The sequence below is a fragment of the Phalangium opilio genome, unplaced genomic scaffold (genome assembly GCF_054372755.1).
Source record: "Phalangium opilio isolate 3A_F unplaced genomic scaffold, DU_Popi_V2 ptg000209l_1, whole genome shotgun sequence".
Taxonomy (NCBI): domain Eukaryota; kingdom Metazoa; phylum Arthropoda; class Arachnida; order Opiliones; family Phalangiidae; genus Phalangium; species Phalangium opilio.
The window spans coordinates 8,154,047-8,179,406 of NW_028324217.1; the positions used below are offsets into that span (position 1 = coordinate 8,154,047).

Genomic DNA, 25,360 nt, shown 5'->3' on the forward strand with positions numbered 1-25,360 from the left:
GAGAAATAAGGATTTTTTTTTCAAACTGGCCATGTGGCCAGAGCTAAAGCATTTTAATTAAAAAACTGGTCATTGCCCACATTAAATGGGTAACCTTGGAACGTTTTTAATTAAGTGGCCACACAAGGCTAGTATAGTACCTTCCCTCCAGAATTTAATTTTTAAAGTGGACAAGGGCCGGAAATAAGGAAAATTTCCTATGCTACATATGTCCAGTAACGCCCCCTTTGACTGGAATGTGCAAAAGAGTCGCATCTTCATAGACAAGCTATCAAAACTTCAGAAAAATTTATTGGTCAAAAGTCCAGAGAACCCCTTAGTTTTTAGCAAAATTATGGGACATTTTAAAATTTTCTTGGACAATATTAAAACAGTGTCCTGTGCTTATTTCTGGGTCTGGCCAGCGCCTTATTTCTCAGCCTGAGTGTTGAGACTTTCAAATTGAAATATTGAAAAAGGCTTAAAATAAAGATCAAAATACCAAATATTATAATAAAGCTCATAAAACGGTAAAAATCATCAGATTAATCTTTCTCCAAAATATATCTTTCCAGCCCATGCCTAATACATGCGTGTCGTGCGCCTCTTTGAGTCCTGGCGGGAAATTTTGAATTTCTATTAAACACGTGCGATGTAGATGAAAGAATTAAAATTCCATTTAATTAACTTTCTTTATTTAAGAAAAGAAACGAACCACACAAAAATTGGCACTCAGCATCTTGTTCATTCTTAATACAGATAGCTTCATAACACGATTTCTTACAGTATAACGTATTTTTAAGGTAGAGACCAAATTTTTGGTGTTTAATTATAACAGATTTAATTTAATATTGTTAAAAATGAGACTTATGACGAGAGGGACTTTGACAAACAAATGTTTTGTTTACTTAAAATAAATACAATGAAGAAATGACAAGTGTAAAAAATGAATGTAATTAAAGAAATTAGCGTCAAAATAATTTTAAAAATCATGAAAATAAATATTCAAATATTCCGCTAAAAAGAACAAACCACGTGTTTTAATACACGTGAAAACAAATTTCGATGACTAAAAATAATGGTTTTAAGGACAATTATGTTATAACAACGATCAGCGCAAATACCTTAAAGCAGCCGCAAACAAAGGCTTAACAAAAATCATTACCATTCTTTAAATAAGGTCTAAATATTTTTTGAAAAAATATTATTAGTGCACCAAATAACGTGCATTTAAAACGCCGTTACCTTGTAACTCTAAACGTTTTATGTATCAAAAATACCGAATCTCATTATGTTCAACAATTTTTTTTTCAATCACAGTAATTGCAATTACGTGTACTTTTCCAATGAGGAAACAAAGGCACTCGTTTAAAGTTCAAACCAAGTCTCCCGATTTTTAAATTAAGGATTTTTACCAACGTTGATACCACGGCACTTCGCGTTGACTGAGCTGCTCGGGTTGATAATCTCCCGGTTCGTCATCTGGTCCACCTTGCGGTTGTTCTTCATAGTCTTGTCCATTTCCGTTTCCGTGTCCATTTCCGCTTTCTTGTTCATTTCCGTTTCCGTGCCCATTTCCGCTTTCTTGTTCATTTCCATCACCACCAGTAGGTGCCGACATACTTCCACATCCAGGTACCTTATCGGGCCAATTACAGACGCTGAAGCTTTCGTCAAAAGCAAGACCACTTGGACAATCAAAATCTACTCTTGTTAACCCTTGCCCGTTCTCGTAACATCTAAAGAACTTTCCACAGTCTTGAGGATTACGAAAGAAACCTTCTTTGTCGCAAGAATCCGAGCCTGAGGGTGTTGTTTTAGGTTGATTTGTTGTTGGTTTTGGCCTTCTTGTCGTTGGTTTTGGCCTTGTCGTTGTTGGTTTAGGTTTCTGAGTTGTGGGCTTAGGTCGTGGTCGACGCGTTGTTCTTGGAGCCTCAGTTGTGGGCTTAGGACGTGGTCGAGGACGAGAAGTTGGTTTTGGAGCTTCGGTACTTGGTTTTGGACGTGGGCGAGGACGAGAAGTTGGTTTTGGTGCTTGGGTACTAGGCTTGGGACGTGGGCGGGGTCTGCTTGTTGGTTTAGGAGCTTGGGTGGATGGTTTTGGTCTTGGTCTAGGTCTAGAACTTGGCTTGTTTGTGCTAGGTTTGGGTTTAGATGTTGGCCTTGGTTTCGGATAGACTGGAGCTGCTGTGGCGTCTTCCTGTTTCGAGTTATCGTCGTCTGAGGATGATCCCGAACCATCGCACGGAGGCGCTTGATTGGGCCAACTACAAACGCTGTATCTTTCATCGAAGACCAGTCCATTAGGGCAATCAAAATCGACTCTAGAAAAGCTGGAACCATCTCCAAGGTCATCTATGCAACGATAAAACTTGTTACAGTTATCTTTGTTCCTGTAAAATCCAGCTTCACTGCATTCCGAACGATCACCGCCGTATGTTGGTTCTGGAGGTTTAGACTGTGAATCATCAGGACGGCCTTGGCTACCACCGTTTTGATCATCTACACCATTTTCCGACTCTGGTTTCGGTTCTTGCTCAGGTTCTTGTTCGAGTTCTTCGGGTTGTTCAGGCTCAGGAGTTGTAGTCGAAGTTGGTCTAGGTCTTGGGCGTTTCTTAGTTTCTTTTCTGGCAGGTTTCTTACTTCCACCACTAGGGCGTCTGGTTGGTTTAGCGGTGGTTGGTTCCGGTTCTTCTTCCTTCTCTGGGCCTTCAGTAACTTCGTTTCCGCTGTCCGTTGTTTGAGATTCGCTACTGGGTTTCGATGGCTTTGACGTTTGGCTTGAGGACGGCGGTTGGGTACCGTCGCCAGTTTTGTCTCCAGACTCGCTGCATTCCGGTACGGCACTTGGCCAATTACATACGCTATGGCTTTCGTCAAAGGCAAGCCCTTCACCGCATTCAAAGTTATATACTTCGAAACTTCCCTCACCGCGATCAACACACCGGTAGAATTTATTACAGTCTGATTTGTCCCTGAAGAAGCCGGCTTGCGTACAATCGTTGTCGCCCGATGATCCGGGTTTTCCGGGTCCTGGCTTAGCTCCCGAAATGGGACTATCAGTTGATTCTTCAGATAACCCAGATGGTGTAGTTTTTCCATCGCTAGATGTTGTTTGTTCCAGCTTTTCTGTGGAGCCACTCCCAGATGTGGTGCCCGGTTCATTTTCATCACCGCAGTCCTCCGTAGTTGACTGCTGAGAACTGACCGTAGTTGAACTTTCTTTCTCACTGCCTTCGGAACTACTAGGTGTAGTTTTTGAATCTCCTTTACTTCCTGATGTTGTGATTTCTTGATCTGGCCCCTCACCTTCAGTCTCCTCGTCGTCGCACGGTGGCGCTCGGTCTGGCCAATTGCAAGTATCCACAGTGTCATCCCAAACTAGATCATCGGGACAATCGAAATCGTACACAGTGTACTTTCTACTACCCTCCTCCTTCACACATCGATAGAACTTGTGACAATTTTCAGGGTTGCGATAGAAACCTTCCTTTGGACATTGTTTACTTCCAGTCGATTCAGATTTGGTACCATTTTCTTTTTTCTTTTCGTTTTGAGATGGTGTAGTCTTGTCCGAACCAGAATCAGTTGTTTCTGGTTGTGATGTCGTTTGACCAGCTGGTGAAGCCGAAGTGGTTTCTTCTCCATCCTCGCAATTTTCCGTTGTACCTTCGGACGTACCGGAAGCTGTTGTGCTTCCCGACTGAGGAGCAGATGTTGACGAGGGCTCTGGTGATGATGTCGTTTCTTCGTCACCACAATCTTCAGTTGTACTTTCGGAAGTAGGAGCGGATGTAGAAGGTGGTGCAGTGGAGGCCGCTGATGGAGTAGTTTCTTCCTCATCACCACAATCTTCAGTTGTACTTTCTGGTGGTTGCGTAGAAGCGGCAGCTGGAGCGGATGTGGTTTCCTCATCTCCGCAATCTTCCGTGGTGCCTTCGGATGTACCACTGGATGTGGTGCTCTGAACAGAAGCGCTGGTGGACGAGGTGGGTTCTGAAGTAGTTTCACCATCCCCACAATCTTCAGTAGTTCCCTCCTTAGCAGTGGTACTAGCGGCGGAAGTAGTTTCCTCCCCCTTTTCATTAGATGGTGTGGTTGATTGGCTATCTTTCTCGGTGGTGCTTTCTTTCTCCGTCTTTTCTTCCTCGTCATCGTCATCATCACCTTCTTCATCATCGCAGGGTGGCGCTTTATCAGGCCAGTTGCAAGTTTCCAATCCTTCGTCGAAAACCAAGTCACTTGGACAGTCAAATTCATAAATAGCATACACTCCATCTTCATTGACACAACGGTAAAACTGGTGGCAGTTTTCAGGGTGACGGTAAAAACCTTCTTTCTTGCAAGTTATTTTACCTCTTGTTGTTGGTCTTCCAGTTTTAGAGGATGATTCCTTCTTTTTATCTTTATCTTTTTTGTCCTTTTGTTTGTCTCCATTTTCATTATCTTTATCCTTCTTCTTATCTTTGTCCTTATCTGCGTTGTCTTTTTCACCTTCACCGTCGGGTTCTTCACCATCTTCAGGAGACTGAGTTGTGGTTCCGTCTTTCTTCTTATCCTTGCACTTATTTTTCTTGCATTTTTTAGATTCTTCCGTAGTTTCTTCCTTGGGTGATTCTGTGGTGCCTTCCGTCTCACCACCACTGCTGGGAGTTGTCTTACCACCATCCTCACTGGACGGTGTAGTTTTGCCTCCACCCTGAGATCCTTCCTTCTCAGTGCCTTCTTCGCTGTCCTCGCATGGCGGTGCATTATCGGGCCAGTTGCAAGTACTGTACCGTTCGTCAAAGACCAAGTCAGATGGGCAGTCGAAATCATAGCGTGTGTATTTTCCACCGTTTCCGACGCAACGGTAAAACTTGTGGCAGTCTTTTTCGTTACGGAAAAACCCAGCCTTCTTGCAACCATTTTTGTTTTTACCTTTTCCCTTCTTTTTTTCTTTTTTGGGTGGTTTGGTCGTACTTTCAGTTTTTTGAGTCGTAGTTGCTGGTTGCGTTTGCGGTTTCTCTGAAGTGCTAGTGGCTGCTTGAGTTGTTGTTGTAGCAGCTTGGGTTGTGGTTGTAGGCGCTTGGGTTGTGGTTGTAGGCGCTTGGGTTGTGGTTGTAGGCGCTTGGGTTGTGGTTGTAGGCGCTTGGGTTGTGGTTGTAGGTGCTTGCGTTGTAGTCGTCGGTGCTTGAGTTGTTGTTGTTGTTGTAGGAGCTTGAGTTGTGGTTGTAGGCGCTTGTGTTGTGGTTGTAGGCGCTTGCGTAGTGGTGGTTGTAGTAGTTGTTGGGGGCCTAGTTTGAGGTTGGGTTGGCGGTTGTGTCGCAGCCTCGGTTACAGTTTCAATGTACTCCTCTGTAGTTGGTTCAGTGCCACTATTGGGGTTTTCTGTAGCATTTGCTGGTTTGGGCTTCTCAGGAACCTTACAATTACCAGCACGACTAGCTTTATCGAGGTAAGTGCACGTTTTAAGCTCCTCATCAAAGACTAGCCCATCGGGGCAATCAAAATTGTACACGGCGTAATGCAAATCATCACCAGAAAAATCTACGCAACGGTAGAATTTTCCGCAATCATCGGGATCTTGGTAAAACCCCACTTGAGGGCATGGTTTCTGGTCTTCTTCCTCCTCCTCAGCACGAAATTCCGCTTGTTGGTAATTACTACGTTTCACAATCTTATGCGGCGTTCGTAACCTTCTGACGTCTCTGAGTATAGACAAACGTCTCCTTAGAAATCGTTTGCTTAAGGGCAAGTCAATGTCATTAATCTCGCCCTTGTCTTCTTCGGGTTCAGAATCAAGGTCGTCAAACTCGCCGTTAGAACATGGTGCCGATTCTTCTGCCCAGTTACAAGCGTTGATACTCTCGTCAAAGGATAGTGTTTCGGGACATTCGAAGTGGTACGTCGTGAATCCAGAGCTTTCTTCTCCATCTTCTTCATCTTCTTGTTCTTTACTAGCGCTGACGCAGCGATAAAATTTCCGGCAGTCATTGGGGTTACGGAAAAATCCTTCCTTTTTACACGGTAAATTGTCATACAAGGGACCTGTTAGATTCGATCCTCCGCTAGGTTTAGCGGTACTGCCGCTTTCATCAACAGGTGGGTTTTCATCTCCGCCTGATTCGTCATCACTGGGCTTTTCGTTGCTTGGCTTGTCTTCTGTTTGTTCAGTTTGTTCAACTTGTTGCGGTTTTTCTGGTTGCGATGGTTCTTTGGTTTGCTCGGTTTGTTCATTCGGCTCTGTATCTTCACTTTGCTCAGTTTGTTCAATCTGCTCAGGTTCTTTATTTTGCTCAGTTTGCTCAATCTGCTCAGGTTCTTTATTTTGCTCAGTTTGCTCAATCTGCTCAGGTTCTTTATTTTGCTCAGTTTGCTCAACCTGCTCAGGTTCTTTATTTTGCTCAGTTTGCTCAACTTGCTCCACTTGTTCAACCTTTTCAGGTTGACCCTCAGTTGTTTGGTCTACCTTTCCGGGTTTGTCAGAACTCGAACCTTCTTGTTCACCTGGTTTTCCAGATCCAGTGGTATCGTCGGACGGTTCCTCAGAATCGTTATCACTACCTAAATTAGTGCCACAAGGAGGTGCTGTCTGTCCAGGCCAATTACAGACGTTGTACTTCGTATCGAAAACCAAAGAATCGGGACATTCAAACTGGTAAGACAAGAAGTTACCATCTTCGACTTCAACGCAACGGTAGAATTTAGAGCAATCGTCCTCGTTGCGGAAGAATCCTTCAGAAGCGCAATTATTATCCACTGGTTCTGGTGGGCTGATACTACTTGGTTTTTGAGTTGTTGTGGTAGGTTTAGCTGTAGTAGGACGTGGAGGTTTCGGCTTTCTAGTAGGTTTGGAAGTTGTTGGTTTTACGGTTGTGGTAGGTCGAGGGGGTCTGGGTCTTCTTGTAGATTTGGTACTTGAAGGCGCTTGCGAAGTAGTAGTAGGCGCTTGTGTAGTTGTAGTAGGACGTGGGGGTCTAGGTCTTCTAGTAGGCTTAGTACTTGAAGGCGCTTGTGTAGTTGTGGTAGGACGTGGGGGTTTAGTTGTTGAAGGCCTAGGCCTTGGTCTCGGACTGGGTCGTGGCCTCCTTGTTGGTCTACCGACTGGTTTCTCATCTTGAACAGGGTCTTGTTTGGGTGAGCTAGTAGTACTAAGGGATGAGTCTTCATCGTTTCCGGTAGTTGAATCGGTGACAGATTCGGATTCGTTCGCCGGTTCTTTAATCCAACCTGGTGGTACGGCGGGACCGTCGCAAGGTGGAGCATTTTCGGGCCAATTACAGACTACCAAGGCTTGATCGAAAACCAGGTCGTCGGGACATTTAAATTCGTATATCTGGTAAACTCCACTGTATTCGATTTCGTCCCCATCAACGCAGCGGTAGAAACGGTCACAATCTTCGGGATGACGATAAAATCCTTCATTATCGCAATACTTCTTAGCGTCAAGCGAAGGGGGCGTGACAACGCTCATTGTTCCATTAGTATCTCCACCATCACCACCATTAGTTGGTTCTTGTTCGGGACCGGATGTTGTTGAAGAATCTTGCAGACTATCGCTTGGCTTAGAAGAACCCGTGGATTGGGTATCTTGGTTTGCACTATCACTTGAAGGCGTAGTTGACCCGGGTCTCTGTGGTCTTTTCTTTGAGCCTTGACCTCCTGATGGCCTTCTCTTAGTGCCTTGAGCACCTGGTCGAGGTGGTCTAGGTTTTTGAGTACTGGGTCTTGGCTTGCTCGTGGTAGGCGAGCTAGGAGTTGGTTCGGGCGAGGATTCTGATTGCTCGGATTCATCTTCCTCATCTTCCCCTTCGTCTTTTGGCTGGTCCATGGCGGCGAAGTCGCGGTAACAAGGAGATGTTTCTGGCGGGTAGTCGCATACCCCGTACTCTTCCTTGAAGACTAAGCCTTCTGGACATTGAAAGATGATTGGACTGAATAAACGTCCTTCTCCATCAGCATCTATACATCGATAGAAACGGGAGCAGTTGGTCGGATGGTTGAACACTCCTGGTTCACTGCATTCTACTGTTGACTGCCGAAAGAGTGAGTGCTCTCGCACTGCTACTGGTAATACTGGAAAGATATATTAATAATACGTCAGTCAATTATAAACAACAATCAAAATAGGGAGGTACTTCAGAATCTTAACCCATCGCTAAACATTCAATTTTCTATTTTCCCAGTACCGAAATAAATTTTGACTCTTATGACGTTGTTCGCCATGGCATTCCCCATATGGCGAGCAAAATGAAACCGGTAAATGACACTACCTATACTTCGTAATTGCAGAAATTTTCTGGGTTTCACCAAGCTTGGCTATACAAATTTTTCCCCCCTTTTCCCCGCAAATGCCCACCTCTGTTTTGCAGTCCACCTTCCTATTTAGTCTGTTATTAGCCTTTGACAGCGCCTCACCAGGCTTCGCTTTACGAAGGTGAATCTATGATGTTTCACCTACGTCACTTCATGACAAGCTCTCAGTAACCAGTGACAAACTTATGGAACATATCTTATGAACTTATAATAATAATAAAAGGCGCAATTTTGCAACTACTCAATCAAACTAAATACATTCTAATTTTATTTATTCTTTATACATAAATGAATCATTAGCACAATAAGTTAATGAAACTCACCAAATTTTTCCCAGACATTTCTGGCCGTGGTCAACGACATACAGCAAGCGCCGGCCAGCAAAAGCAAGGCGCAACGCATCTTGGCCAAAATCTGTAAAAGAAAAAATACAACAACCTTAATATTAATTTTTCAAAACAGTTTTAAAATAAAAGAAAAGATTGTCCTTGTAAATTATAATTAACAAACAATGAGTTCTCCTTTTATAAGATAATACATAGTTATTTTAAAAAATAAATAGTAATTACATAAACATGCACATCTTCGCGAGAGTGTAAATGTAATTTTAGGAGTTTCGTGAAGGTCGGAAACACTCCAAGCGAAAGTGAAAAAAAAATGTTTTGTAATCATCTCTTGAACATATCGAAGACGACCTCGCGAAAACCCTCTTCTTAGTGAAAGTAATTAAGAAACGTGATCAGCGGATTTGAGAATCTTTACTATCTAGATATGAAGAAGTATTGGGAAGGTAATGAAAGATTGCATCTGAAGCGTGTCTATTTTTAGCATAAAAACAAACGTGTAAAATCTCAACTTGAGCGTAAAATAGATGGTAATTAACCTTATAGAGTTTATTGATGTAACTGATTTCCTAATGGGAAAAAGTGATTGATACGAATGGGCATCCATAATTTAAAAAAAATTAAACGAATTATTTAATTTATTTATTTTAATCATACGTTTATGAACGTAAGTCTCCAACGTTACATAGTTAATAAACTAGCTTTGATTTTAGTTATTGATTTGCATTTGTGGCAGCTCATAAATTTAACTCCATCGCGAGTCCGTATGCACAATTGTGCTAAACATCTACACTTAAATAAGCAATTAAATCGAGGCGCCATTTTTCAATATGACTTCAGATTTACATCAAAAAATTATGCTTAAATCGGGTAAACTTATGGAGTTGTGAGGCATGTGAGCCCTTTGGTGAAGTTTTTGCCCACTATATGGGTCAATTAAATTGAAAAACCATTTAGCCAAGTAATCTGAGTAATAAGAATATTTTTTAAACTAGTCCTTGGGACCAGTGACCCCCCAGTGTTCAAAATAATAAGTTTAGTTTTTTATAGTTTTGCTTTTAATAAACTGGTCCCAAGGACCAGTAACCCCCGTTCTCTAATGTAAAACTGGTCCCGAGGACCAGTAACCCTTCGTTCTTGAATGTAAAAACTGGTCCAAGAAATTAATACACTGCTTTTGGACCAGAGGAAGTGGTCTGTTTCCCAGAGTGGGGCCAAGTATGGTTCCGCAGAGCATTTTGGAACCCAGCCTTCAAAGGGACCGTGTTTAACATAGGAAAACAGAGGAGATTTACTCCTTCGAAAGTTTATTCTATTCTAAATAGGTTAAAATTGAGTAAAGACGAAAAACACCTTTTCAAATGTCGTGGGTAAAATAGAGTTTTCTTTTCTAATGAATCTAAAGACGTTAGATATGGCTTCAAAAAATGGGCGTTGGTAACTTTGAAGCCCTGTATATCGCAAATTTTGCAATTGGTGCTAAACTTTCGGAGTCTACTTGCTTTTTGTGTTTTGATTTAGTATCTGGTATTTTTGTACTTTTACTTTTCGTTGTTTTTGTTTTCTTATTATTATTTATTTTTATTTTTATTTTTATTATTATTATTTGTATTTGCGCCTAGTGCGATGACGCGGATCACAATAAGCAATAATTGCTTCCTCTCCCCCTAATAAAACCATTATTATATATCAAACACACGATACTGCTCTCTCGATTGGAATGGAAAAGGTTCTATTCTGAAGTATATATTTAAACTTGAACTAAATTATTACACCGAAAAACAACAACCCGTATATATTCCAACAAGTTGGGAAAACCAAAATATTACCTCTCCGAGTCAAGAGGACTACCTACAAACTTATTTACCCAGTTATGGAAATGTTTCTTTTTTTTTATGAACAAATACTGAAGTTAAAATTTATGAAATATTAAAGCAGTATACAAAGCATAGAAAATATACTGTAATAAATCAGACGACATTTTACATCCAATAAGGATATACTTGTACACATTAAAATCATCCGATGGGGGAAAAACGGGAAATGAAGAGATAAAACTTTGGAGGGATATTACCTTTACGTGTTTGTAAAGGCCCAATTTGCTACTCCTCAACTGTATACCCTCTATGTTCAAAGCCATATTCACAACAGGGTTGCCATGTAAACACTATCCTCTCCTTTCACCTCAACAATTTTCTTAGTTTGTCAACATGACGATTAAAGTTACATAACACCAAAGCTAATTTGTGGCTACACACACTGAAAGTAAACGTTTGTGCACCATTAAAATCATGATAACACGAAGCTATAATCCGATTACGATCAGACCTTTCACTGATCTGGGCTGCGTTCAGCAGAGCTCACCAAAAAAGACAGCGGATTTTGGAAAACGTTTACCGGTGAGACCTGTCGTCATAGCTTTTCTCCGGTCATCGGTGTTTTAAAAATGAAGCTAGCGCAATAAAGCGTGCAAGGTACAAAGGCTTAACAAAAATTGTATGATAACATATTTATGGAGATAGATAAGAACAACTTTTATAATTAAACATAGAAACTAACATATCTCTTAAAATTCTCGCGTGATCAACTGGTTTCACGTCAAATAAATAGCTATAGTCCCATCAGAACATAGAGACTAGAAACCCCAAGGAGTGGCAGGTCCCCCGCTCTACAAGCGCAAATAATATGTTGCTCATAAATTGGTACATGAGCGCTTCCGGCCCGTTTAATTTTGCTTAGCGGAAGTCGCCGTGTACCCATTGCGTGTACCATGAAAAAGGGCAACAAGTTGAGGCATTCCTGCCACTCCTTGGGGTTTCTAGTCTCTATGATCAGAATCAGCAAGAGCTATTTGTATTAATTCCTCCATGTTTTTTTCGCCAAGCTGAGAACTACGCGTTTTACGTCACGTTATCCAAAAACCCGACTATTTTCTTTGGTGACCGCGCTGGCTCAACGCTGAGCACCGTGCCGTCAAAATTCATAACCAAAATCCCGTTCTGTAGGACACTGCTAACAGCGCTGAGCTCTGCTCAACGCGGCCCAGACTTCCACCATGATTATAAAATCTTAGCCTGATTATTTAAAAGTGTAATTAACTTTCGGCTCACTCTGAACCGTTAATGTCTCTGCATTACAGAAACGAAAACCTAGCGTTTACTTTATGGTTCACTAGGCCTATTGACAAATGAAAGTTCACTTGACCATTATAGTGGCGTTCTTCTTGAAATCACTTTAGAAAGGATTATGCTATAAACAGATGTAGTATAGCTTAAGCAGGGTGACCACAACAAAGCCTTGAAAAAAATATAGGAAAATAGGAATTTTACAATTGTTTTATAGGAAATTATAGGAGATGTTTCATTAAAAAAATAGGAAAATATAGGATATTTGCCATTGAAAAAATAGAAAAATATAGGATATTTGCCATTGAAAAAATAGGAAAATATAGGTTTCAAATGATTTGGAATTAGTAAGACATGATTTTCAACACAAACTGAAACAGTATTAAACAGTTCAATTTAAAAAGATTAAATAAAATTCGATAGCCAGATACCTCATGGAAATGACGGAATACTAAACTCAGGGCCCGATTAAGCAATTTTGCACACGGGGGCCGAGATGATTTGCGCCTTTTAAGTCGTTAAAAAAGGAACAGCAAATGTTGCTAAGGGGGAATAGTTAAACTCAATGCGCCCGCAACAAGCCTTGCGACGGGGCTAGCACCCCCTCGCCCCCCTTTATTCCGGCCCTGACTTTAACATACTCAAAGGGCATCTCCCTATCTCTGGAACAACCAGAGTTACGAGCCTCCAAAGTAGTGTAATGCTATTGCTATGGAGGGGACATGTTAGTGAACACTTTCCTCAATAACTTGGCTCCAGTTTACTCGATGCCCAAGTTTTTTGTATGGCATTGGTTGGATGGGGGGGGGGCAAATAGGACTATAACATAATCAATGGACATCCTCGTATCTCTAGTAGAACCAGAGTTATGAGCCTCCAAATTTTTGGTACAATGCTATTCCTATGGATGGTATGTTTTTGACCATTTTTCTCAATTACTCGGCCCCTTTATACTCGATCCCCAAGTTTTTAGTATGGTTAGATGGGGAACTCAATGCGCCCCCAACAAGCCTTGTGCCCCCACCCACGGCCTCCCCTTTAATCCGACCCTGACTAAACTAAAACTAACAAGACGGCCCAAGGGCTCGTAATAGTAGCCATATCGTACGAGTGGATAACCCCTCTCATTGAGTTCAGAACATATATTTTTCTAGAGTTCTATTTGGATATCGGGTTTTCGCGCTCGCGCGACCATCGTTTTTGAAATTATGGGACGGACGGATAACTTTATCATTAGGTGGTGGCGCCATCTATTTCACTTAAAAATACATATTTGTTACTATGGCGTCTGCTATAATTTCTTAATATAGATAGGAAATGTTTAGAAACCGCTATGATAATGGAAGTAAATTGCTAGATTCGAGTAAAAACAGAGAAGGAACTGCATTAACCGATAGTATATGTATTTTTGAGCTTTCGTGATAGTCAACTTGACAAAAATTATCAACGCAAATGTCTTTTTTTGGAGTCCATTCAATTCCATTAATGGCCTGACACCATTGTTTTGGTAATTCCGAATTTTTTGTAGGGAATCTTAATGGTACAGTTCAAAAAGGGTTGAACTATCTAAATATTTATTAATTTTCTATAGGTATATACTTATGTCACAAAACATTTTTATTCCTACCAGTGTTGACACACTTTTCTACTGAGCATTTTCGGCCCATTTTAAAATTTAATACATTTTCACATTATGTGTTACTTTAATAACTAATAACTTATAATTCCCAAGTAAAAACACGCATTTAAAAATAAATTGATCAATATTCCATTTATTAATGTTATGTTCGTTACACGAAGTAATAACACTAAGATAAAATCAATAAGTTTATTAATAGTTCAATAAACAGTCCGTAGTTAAGATTCTAAACGTTTACAAAGGAAGCCCGTACATCAAGTGATTAATATCTCTTTAGCTACCTCTACATGTCAACTCGTATTCTGACGTCATATAGTTTATCCCAGAGCTCCCCCTTACGGTTGGGTCAAGGCTAACTGTCTTATATTTGTTCTAGGCCTGACATAAGCATTCTATCTATTACTATTTTACCGTACATGACAATTAAATATCAAATTTTATTTATTAGGCTCCACTTACTGTTTTTTAATTACCTAACTTTCATATTTCGCGCTTTACTTCTTCCTAAGCCTAATTTTCAAACTCTAGCTGCAGCGATTTTTCGGGGCGCTTTCCCGCAAAATCGTGGGAAATTCTTTTAAGCTTCTCACGTAAGGCGACAGATGGCGCTAACGACTAATGATAAAGTAATGAAATTCGACGAATCCGAGTACGCGAGGAGGAAATTCAACAAAAACTCTAGAAATAAATATATTAGAACTCAATGAACCCCTCTATACGTTACCCTAATGAGTGGATAACCCCTCTATACCTTATCCTAATGAGTGAATAGCGCTATCTTTTTCAATGCTTAAATGATTTACCGTGCATAAAATCAGAGTGAATAGCCCCTCGATTCCCTACTCTAAACAGTGATTAAATTATAACCGTATAAATTTACTTATGCTGTAATTCTAATATTCCGGCGAATCGAAGAACAGATAGTTTTTAGTGATAATCCCCTCGATGAGTTTACAACATAGACTTATGCCGATGCACACTTATCGCATCTTATAAATTTCTAACAAGGACTTATGCCCAGAAACTTTTGAAAGAGAAAGTTTAGTTATAGTGATTACGCATTTTAGTGATTATCCCCTCGAACTACCTTTAGCAATGCTAAAATGATCAAACGCATAACGCTCATTTAACACTATGTTAGCTCTATCTAAACCCACATTTGAATTAACCACCAAAACGTTCCAGTCAAACATAACATAGATGACGATAGCTACCGAACGAGAACGTAAAACGGGGAAAATCTTTATCTATTTAATTAGCACATACATAAAAAGAAAATAAATATAAAAACCCCAAACATACAAATTCATAAGTATCCGACTCCACAGATAAAAATTCAAAAGTTTCCGACCCCACAGATTAAGAGGTACCCCACCCCACATCACGCCGACATTTTAGAGATAAGAATAAATAATAAAAAACTCGGAGTTTCTATCAAGTCTCTATGGTTCGTTGGTATAGTGGCTGTCTACTACGCCAGCGACCCAGGTTCGATTCCCGGGTCTGACCTGAAAAAATTTTAATTAAAATTAAAACTCTAACCGAGCCAAGTAACCCCTATGGGTGGGTTGTGGTAATATAAAGTTCCTTTTAAGCTAAAATCTGACGATAACGAAGCGACAACCCCGGCCACTACTACTACTACTACTACTACGGACGGCTCGGGTCAAACTAAGAGCCTATCGTATACTACGATATGGCTAAAAACACGATCTGAAGCAAACGACAAGTTTCTTAACTCTATTTTTTGCCGTTTCCCCATAACATTTTCCATGGAGTAATTTTATCGGAGTGAGAATCATGTTCCTTAAAAGTGCCTTACATTGCAGCTAAGTCTCCTAAATTATTGCTCCATGGTGGCAGGCTAGCAGCATTAAACAAGCTAAACGTTAGCTTGTATTATTAGTCCTTGGCGGCAGAAATGTAAAACTGCATTCATGTCTGTCACACTTCAAATTTTTGAATGACATCTACTAAAACCAACAGTGAGCGCGCGCAAAATATGAAAAAATTTCGAAAAATAGGAAAATATAGGAAAATTGTCTAAATTATAGGAACTAATAGGAAGGTATCGAAAAATAGGAAAAATTATAAAATATAGGAATTGTGGTCACCCTGCTTAAGTAATATATAAACATCGATTTCAAATAATAATATTAAAAAAAGTTCTTGGGATATCAAAATGAAACAGAGCTTTATAGCTACAAAACCACTAAAGGCATCGAAATTACGAAAAATATTTCCATATATTAATTATACATTATGAGAAAACCAAATATTAAGGTTTTGTAGGATTTCTTTCCACAAAACAAAGCGAACTGCTAACGCGATGCACTAACGGACGGACATACACAGACTAAAACATAGACTGCTTTTTAACTCTTTCCGTTTTAATTTTGAGTTGAGAAACATGATTATCTTAAATATTAAAATAAATATAATTAATATTAAATATTTTCTTCGTTAGTTGTTCGCCTTATTGAGCGTTACATCGCGTTGATAAAGAGCAATTAGACATTCTTGAGAGACTTGACTAATATTGGCGTTTGAAATGAAGCATACGCCGGTTGCATTACCTTACTCAAATAGGTAGTATATAAGGGTGTCGAACTACAGCTAAAAGCAAGAGCAACCGCAATTGCGAAAACCTTTGGTGGACAACCCACCCTAGGGAGGCTAGACGTTTCTCGTAACCCTAGCTGATCGCCGCGAATGTCTTAAACCCAACGATGACGATGGAGTAGAAGCCAGGTGTACAGACTGGTGTCCAAGTGGAATGGACGAAGACCAGAAGATGGTGGTGATTAGAAGCCAGTATGTACAGACTGGTGTCCATGTGGGATGGACGAAGACCAAAAGATGGTGGTGATTAGAAGCCAGTATGTACAGACTGGTGTCCATGTGGGATGGACGAAGACCAAAAGATGGTGGTGATTAGAAGCCAGTATGTACAGACTGGTGTCCAAGTGGAACGGACGAAGACCAGAAGATGGTGGTGATTAGAAGCCAATGAATACAGACTGGTGTCCATGTGGGATGGACGAAGACAAAAAGATGGTGGTGATTAGAAGCCAGTAAGTACAGACTGGTGTCCAAGTGGGATGGACAAAGACGAGAAGATGGTGGTGTGAGAACTCAAGTAAAGGAGCCATTTCCGTGACTGTGAAAGCAGTTCGGAAATGGCGAACACGTTTGCTCCGATTTGGAAACTGCGAACGCGGTCACGTGGGTGTAACAACAGACACACACACACACAGACACACACACACACAGACACACACACACGTCGAAATTAGAACCTCTCCGTGACATACGTCACTCGGAGAGGTAAAAACCCACCACCATCTCTGTCAAAAAAAAGCTCTTTACATAACGAATATAATTAAAAATTATTCTCAAGTTCAACGGGAAGTGAAACACTTTCGAAAGAATGGGATTCTATAAGTTGAGTACTGTATTTTTTTTTCAATAAAAACTGGTAAAAAAGAGGGTTAAGGGCAAGGAAAGCAAGCAAGCAGGTGGGACCCCTAAGTGGATAAGCCCTTCGAGGCTTCTTCTAAACCCTCTTATTACAATTTCTCTCCAAACCCGCCCCTTTAAAAGAAAAAAAAAGTCTAACGTAGAAACGTGGGTGTCAATTCCGGGTTGACCCCGAAAGTAATACATTGCCGTAAATTCGAAATATGAGGAAATGAAACCAAAATGCTAATTTAAAAGCGGGAGAAAGATTGTACGCAGGAAGACCCTCTCTTTTCGATATCAATATCGGTTTTAATATTAAAGAAGTCGATCAGACTAATTGGAAAATGCATCTTCGTAGACGGGTGGTCCAAGCCAGATTTCTAAGCGATTATAAACTTCGTAATCGATCGTCGTAATAGACTATTTCGGAAATTAAATACAGAGGAAGCAACACACAGGGGTGAGACCGCCATTTTGGTGTTCTCTCTCGCGCCAAGGAGCAACGCCAGATGGAGCTCTAGTTTACTAAACGCGGGAGGTTAGCCAACTCGCACACCACTCTTTTATGAATAAGTGCGTGATCGTAGCAAATATCTTTCCGACCCACACTTATGAAATGATAAATGTGTATCAGGATCAAAAACTGATCAATGACTTATTAAATTGGCTATCATGTAACTAAGTAGCATTATACGTTCATAAGATATGGTCCATAAGTTTGTCACTGATTACTGAGAGCTTGTCATGATGATGTGACGTAGGTCATAGATTCTCCTAAAGCGACGCCGGGTGAGGCGATGTCAAAGGCTTAGCACAGACTAAATAGGAAGATGGACAGCAAAACCGCGCGTATAGTCAATTCTCGCTTTTCGTTCTCGAGCTAGATCCCAGTAAATCTCTAGCATTACGAAGTATAGGTAGTTTCATACTTATGGAACATATCTTATAAACTTATGGTAGCGGCTAAATCCTTTGCTAAGACAAGCGATTGGTTGAAACTATAAGTGACAAACCTCAAACCTCTCGTTGATTATGTAAGCTTACATTTGGTATTTCAAAACTATACGTCGGTCAAAATGGTAAAATTCTTACGAAAATGCGAGATCAAAAGTAGTTTATAAAGTGGATAGACAAAACCTTTTCTTTTTTCAAATAAGTCTCAATTAGGGATGAAATTTTGACTCCAAATTTTCACATTATAAAAAAGTTGTTATCAATTTTAGAGTAAGGTTAACACGTTCTAATTGGATGAGACTCTAAATCACGAAATGACCAAATTTACTTGTATATTAAGCAATGGGTGAAAATATTTTTGAAACTTATAATCAAACCCAAATCGAAAGTTTTTGTTATAATCTTTTTGATAAAAAGGGGGCACACTCCAATATCATAAGCCTGCATGAAAGTGCATTGTCCAACTGAAAACTCATGGTTCAACCCAAAATGTAATTAATGTCAAATATCTTCGATTCACTGTTATTCATATTCCATTTTATTAAACATTCGTAAAATAAAACTAACACATGGTGTTCTATTGGTTATATGGTTAAAGAATAACTTCAGTCATTACAAAAGCCTTATTACGTTATCTTCAATTCTATCTCAAAATCAAGATAGGCGCAACCAAAACACGGCCTGCTTGTTGATTTAAAGTAGCAATGAACTCTTTTGAAATTAATCTTTCGCGACAGGTGAAATTTAAATTTCTCTCTAACTTAAAACGGAATGACATTCAAAACTTCCCGAATCGTAAATTTCACGGAGTTCAAGACAGGACTGAACATAAGCTAAATTAGAAGGAAAGAGAACCGCATTTTCATCGATCATCTCATTACAAATTCACTACCGGCGTTTTTTATAATAATCCCTAATTTTATTGGCATTAAAAGAAATTCTCTTTTTCATGGCCAAGGCCAAATTTAATCCGATTCCCGTTAGTTTCTGTTGAAAAAAATTTAACACGCCATATAATAGAATTTTACGATGTTGGTTCAAAGCAAACCAGTTAGTAAGAGTCTGAGGCAGTGAGTGGTATAATGACCATGCGGTTTCTGGTTTTTGGCGGGAAATGAAATAGGCTGAACATAAACCTTTAAGAACCTTATTAGGAATTTAAATTCTTTATAGATTTTTTATTTTTAAATAATCATAAATTGTTTTAATTGAAGTTCAAAGGGATAATAAACCTGGATACTGAACCAATTTTGTTTTTACGAAATAGTTCATTAAGTTACCGTTTCTTTGGAAATCAATAAGGGCGGTAGATTAGATTACCGGACTTTTCGGTTAACGTCGCTGAACGCACTTAAGTTCCTGCCATTTCGTCGCGATGTTGCAATTTAAGTTAGCGGAAATGAACCGAACTGATTTAATCTCTAAAACATTACATTTAAGAAAAATAGGGCAGAATACAAACTAAATAGTGAAAAATACCATTTTTGATTGAGATATTTCAGTTTTAAAAACATTAGTAAATTCCTATAATTAAGCCTTAAACCTTTTTGTCGAAAATTGAAGTATTAATGAATAGGACGAGGCTTAAGACAAAATAAAATAACTCTTCCATCCCTGTAAATTATTTTTAATACGTGTCATTCTTAGAATCATATCCAAAATATCCTATATAAAGTTTAATAACTCTGTTTTTAAATGATTATAATCATTGTGTTAACTGCGCCCAGAATAAAGTCCTCTCAAGTTTTAATATTGTAGAAGAAAAAATTAACCATTAGCAGAATCGGCGTGTTGGGGATAAAACGCGTCTTCGGTAACCCTACTTCATTCATATTCATGCCAACAAATTACGGTAATGATAGGTTTAAAAAGGCAAACCTCCCCTCAAGCTGCAAATGAATCCTGGCAATGATGCTGATGGATTTAGAACTGGTTAAAAAAATAACAAAAATGTACTAAGCCTCGTTCAAGAAGTTACTAACCTCTAAGATATTTTACAAAGATTAATTTTTTTTTTGTTTCTTTGTAAAAATAACTTTCACTTTTCTATAAACGTTTATCACAAAAACTGGTTAATAATTGATGAATAATTTTTTTTTGATAAAAATCGTGTTTTGATCGCGGTGGCGCTACCCATATTGATGATTAACGATGATATTACCCGTGAAATCGAAATTAGACAATTTTTACCATAATTATTTGCCAGAGGTACAAAATATGAAAATGTAAAAGTGTTTCTTGTGATTGAGAAGTTCTAAAATAATAAAATTGTTGCAACTTTCAAATTCAATAAAATTATGCTTAATTAGGAGTTAATCATAAAGCTAGAATGTTATAGCATGTGTTTTATAACATTCCCCTAATTGAGTTATAGCATGTGTTTTATAACATTCCCCTAATTGAGTTATACCATGTGTTTTATAACATTCCCCTAATTGAGTTATACCATGTGTTTTATAACATTCCCCTAATTGAGTTATACCATGTGTTTTATAACATTCCCCTATTTGAGTTATACCATGTGTTTTATAACATTCCCCTAATTGAGTTATACCATGTGTTTTATAACATTCCCCTAATTGAGTTATACCATGTGTTTTATAACATTACCCTAATTGAGTTATACCATAAGTTTATGAGATAAGTTACATAAGCATGACACTTCCTATACAAGTTCGTAATATTAGAGACTTACAGCTCGAGCTAGTTCTAGAACGACACGAGAATTGACTACACTCGGTTTTGCAGTCCATCTTCCTATTTCGTCTTTTACAAATTACAACGCCTCACCAGGCGTCACTTTACGAGAATCTATGACGTTTCAACTACGTCACTTCATGACTTACTTACTGATATCAACCATGCAGTTTTGTCAAATTAGGAAATTAACGCATTGTGACTGTGAACAAAGGACAAATATGCAAACCAGAAAAAGTTTCTGAAATATTAGTTATGTGCCAATATACTCCCTAAATTCTGCATTATCAAAGAATCTCAAATCAAGAGAGAATGTAATATTTTAGGTATCATCAGCTTGATCTACAACCTCATCAGTGCCGAGCTCTAGCTACAATACAGTAATGACACCTATACCTTGACTGCATCACGCTCTAAAGTAAGAAGTGCCACTACTCTATAGTATGGAAATGATCAAAAATCAATTATTCAACATTCAAGACGGGATAAAAAGCGCATTCTCGATATCACAAAAAATTATTATGTATATATTTTATGAAACTTTTTAAAGAAATTACTTTTTAAAATATAAAATTTAACGGAAGCTGTATTTAAATAAATTTTAAAAAATCGGAATGCCTATCCTAATTTGAAAGTAAAAATATGAAAAAATGTAATTTCTTATTCAAAAAGGTAAAAGCCGACTAAATATTTGACTTTCTTAAATTATTTCACTGAAGTTCTTAAAATTGAACTCTGCAAATAACCCTGACAATTTATTTCTCATACACCCTTCTTAATTACATTTACACACCAGTTTGACTTGCCCGTAAAATTACATAACCTCCATCTATAACTTTAGAGTCAACGCTGTTATAATTAAAACGAGATACTTAAACACATACACAAGTATTTAATTTGTAAATGTTACCTTTATACCAAAAGAACAAAGATTGGACTATGTTCGGAAAAATTATATTACCGTTTGTCGGTACTTTTTTCTGAGCACTAAAGGTGGAATTCATAAACGTCGGACGCAACGCAATTTAGTACAGGCAAAGGCAGGGCGTCGTGCGCAAAATTTAAATTGCGTTGCGTCCGACGTTTATGAATTTCACCTTTAAAATACTAAAATCAATCACATAATATTACAATGCGACGTTAGGAACGAATTCTATTTTCCAAAGTTGTAGAAGCTCTCAACAAACATGCCTCTTTTGAAAAACATTGCAGATCGTCGTGGACCTCACAGATTTTAAACATTTTTTTATAAGAATCATACCAAATATAAGTGTCTCTTCTTCTAATTTTATAATGTTAAATTATTTTTGAAAACCCATTTATTTATATAAAATAAAATTCTTTTAGTTTAAACATTCCTTCATATAACTATTTAATTACATATTACCTAAATATTATTAATTATTCATAGATATGGAAAGTTTTTTATGTTTTTAATAATTGCATCACACAACTTTATCATAGTCCTTGAAGAACTCATATTTTTTAGAAAGATATAATGATTTGACGAAATTTAACTGCAATCTATCAAAACTAAAATTATAATCATAACAACAATAAATACGTTAATGCAGGTTTGTTTCTAAGTATTTACAGAAGTATATAATACTTCTCTTCGAGAGAAGTGTACCACAAAGCGGTGTAAGTGTAACGTCATTCTTCCCAACATCGGAACATTTGGAGCAAGGTTACTAAACCGAATCACATACGCGATAAATAGTTCCCTCATCATTACTCTATTAGCGTTTAGATATTTGGCAAGACGCGCTTGCGCATTTTTGTCCCACGTCAAGACGAGGTTTGTGGGATGATTGCTGGGGATTTAGTGCCAAACAATTATAGAATTCACCTTACGGTGCGATGCCCATCTGTAGTTTGATGAGCTGGAGAGCAAACAAAAAAGGGTGAGCCTGGGAAGAATGACGTTACATAACTAATGTACTAAGATGATACAGAGTGGCATCCTTCCTCTATTATCCCCTTCTGGTATTTAAAACAATATATCCGCTATGAAAAAGTTCGTATACACCATTCAGTTAGCAGTAACTTGCCCATTACGATTGAAAACGAACTTCCGCCCTATAACAAAGGCGCAAACGTTAGTTTAAAATTTATCATTCGTCATACCTTTTGTTAACATATTACTTATTATTTTACAATACTAAAAATTCAAAGTAGTGATTGGTGCGTTTAAGTATCCATACAGCCACTTAAAACTGAGTATAAACTTTGAAGTAGCGTTCATAATTTGAGTGTAAACGCGAGCGACATTGAAAAATTTCTTTCGTTGAGCTCAGAGTTCAGTGCTCTGTTTAACCGATAAATTACTTAAACATAAAACCACGCCGAAGTCAGGTCCCGGCCCCCGGGGGCAATGGCAATCCAAAAACGTGGGGGCACGTTTGTATTATGTAATTGCCTATTTTGGCACGCAGTCTACACAGATATCAAGCTATAGAAGGTGGGAAATTTAGGCGCGGTATAAAATACCTCGGACACCATTTCACTATCATTTAATTGAAATATTCAGAGCACTTTATAATTATTTCATAGGCATTTTTATGGTGGTCTTCTATTTCTATTTATAACTAGGGTAAGAATAAGATTAACATGTTCCATGTTAGTGTTTAGATAGAAAATTAACATTTCTTACTGTGTGAAATCCGTAGTGATCAAAAATCGTATTATGAATTTAGTGTATTTTTTGGTTTATTTATAACTATAGCTAAACAACTATGCAACTATGCATTATGTTGTTATTTAGGAACTTACTTTTCGTACACTTTCAAATTTTATAAAATAATGCTAAATTTGGGTCTAGATTAGGACGTTATTAACAGAGTTAAGGTCGAGCTAAAGCCAACTTGGGAAGGGGGGAGGGGTTTTTCATATGCCTTTAGTTTCTGCTCATTTCCAAGAAAGTGTTTCAAATAAAAAATTTCAAGACTTTACAAACCGAAAGACAACATTTCAAAGATTACAACAAAATTGTGAAAAACTTTTATTTTTGAAATTACATTAAGTTAAATGACATTAAATTTAAAGTTACTAATTCCAATATATCATGTCTTTCCGTCGTTTAAATTGCATAACATTTTGCATACACGCGCATTTACACCTACGCTAGTGGTTAATCGAGACACTTTTGCAAAATTTCAATTATGTAACTAATTAAGCGATTAAATTAATTTAATTAGTGACCATAATGACTAGTGGTTCGCGAACCCAACCTTGTGAAACACAACACTTCCAAAGCCTTCCAAAGCATTACTAATACAATAAGTTCATAAGATATGTTCCATAAGTTTGTCACTAGTTACTGAGAACTTGTCATGAAGTGACGTGGGTGAAACTTCATACATTCTCGTAAAGGGACGTCTAGTGAGGCACTGTCAAAGGCTTAGTACAGACTAAATAGGATATTGGACTGCAAAACTGCGTGTAGTCGATTCTCGCTTGTCGTTCTCGAACTAGCTCTTATTAAGTCTCTAAGTGTCATATTTATGGAACATATCTTATAAACTAATGCTAATACCAACCATGCTACAGTTCTGTGAAATTCGGAAATTATCGAATTGTGACTGTGCAAAACGAACAAACAAACAGGCAAACAAATAAACAACTTTCTCAAATAAATATAAGGTAAATAATATATTTGAAAGGTAACCAGTGAGCGCATTGCATACACAATTGATAATCACCAGGCTACAATGCCTGAGGCTTCCTGCCATGCACATCAATGGTAACTTTGTTGTCACTAAATAATAAAATTTACTAATCATATTTTGCTACCTTTAAAACGTTAATAATAATCAGATAGATAAAAACTGGGTCTTAAAATTAATTTAAGATTATTTTATAACATTCTTTAGGATGCCTAATAGTAATTTTGAACTTGAAACTTGACCGATACGATTTCTTTCTATAATCTGAAATTCAATTTTCTTCTAACCCTTTTTGTGCGAACGTGCTATCAAGGTACAAGAAACCCGTCACTTTACATTGACAGGGTAAAAAATGTAATCTCGGTTACAAGAGTTGTCTTTTGATAAAGGAGTGAAACTAGACACCGGATAGGGCGAGGGAAGCTTCAGTTTTTATTTAAGAGTCGTGAGGTGAAATTATCATTAAATATTTTTTTTTGCTTTCTCAGAATTTTCTAGAGAAATTACGTAAACTATATGACGGGAAAAATCACCATTTTTGCACGAAAATCGCATAAAATATTTCAAGCAAACACCTTAGGACGATGATCTAAGATTGCTTGAATATTACAGGACACATTCGAAATAACCTGGGAAATTTAAGATAATTACTGGCAAAGGCTTAGCCGAAAAGGGTGATGAGTTAAGGTGTCAATAATGAAGAGAAATGCTTGAAACAAACACCTGAGGACGATGATCTAAGATTTGGTAAAAATTAGAGCACACATATGAAAAACCCTGGGAAATTTAAGAAAATTACAGGCAAAGGCTTAGCAGAGAAGAATGATGAACTCAGCCTACTCAGGTGTCAGAAATGCAGAGTCATTTTTGAAACAAACACCTAAGGACGATGACCTAAGTTTGCTTGGCTGGTGTTTGACCACTTTAATGGCGCTTCAACATGGATCCAAAGACGTTAGATATAGCTTCAAACAAAAGTACTTTGTTGGACTGGTAACCTTGAAGCTCCATCTAACGTCTTTGGTCTAAATACCTGATGTTAGGTCATAACCCTATCTAAAGAGTATATTATGTTTACTTTATTCCATAAGTTCGATTAAGAGCCATTTTCGTTGATGATCGCTGTCGATTGTTCAAATTGTAGATGGAAACTTGAAATGAGCAGCGTCAGACCCCAAACAAATAAACAATGACCCT

At 38.2% G+C, this 25,360-nt stretch overlaps 1 protein-coding gene across 2 annotated transcripts in view; it reads right to left on the reverse strand.

The window, feature by feature from the left end:
* Positions 1-657: 657 nt before the first annotated feature.
* LOC149618848 (uncharacterized) overlaps positions 658-25,360 on the reverse strand; it is a 46,175-nt gene continuing 21,472 nt past the window's right edge. For both annotated transcript variants that reach the window (XM_089854323.1, XM_089854322.1), the window contains exons 2-3: positions 8,601-8,691; positions 658-8,037 (exon numbers count right to left, since the gene is read on the reverse strand). In XM_089854323.1, coding sequence (XP_089710449.1) covers positions 1,391-8,037; positions 8,601-8,679 — 6,726 coding nt within the window. In that variant the 5' untranslated portion in view covers positions 8,680-8,691 and the 3' untranslated portion in view covers positions 658-1,390. The remainder of the gene's footprint in view (positions 8,038-8,600; positions 8,692-25,360) is intronic.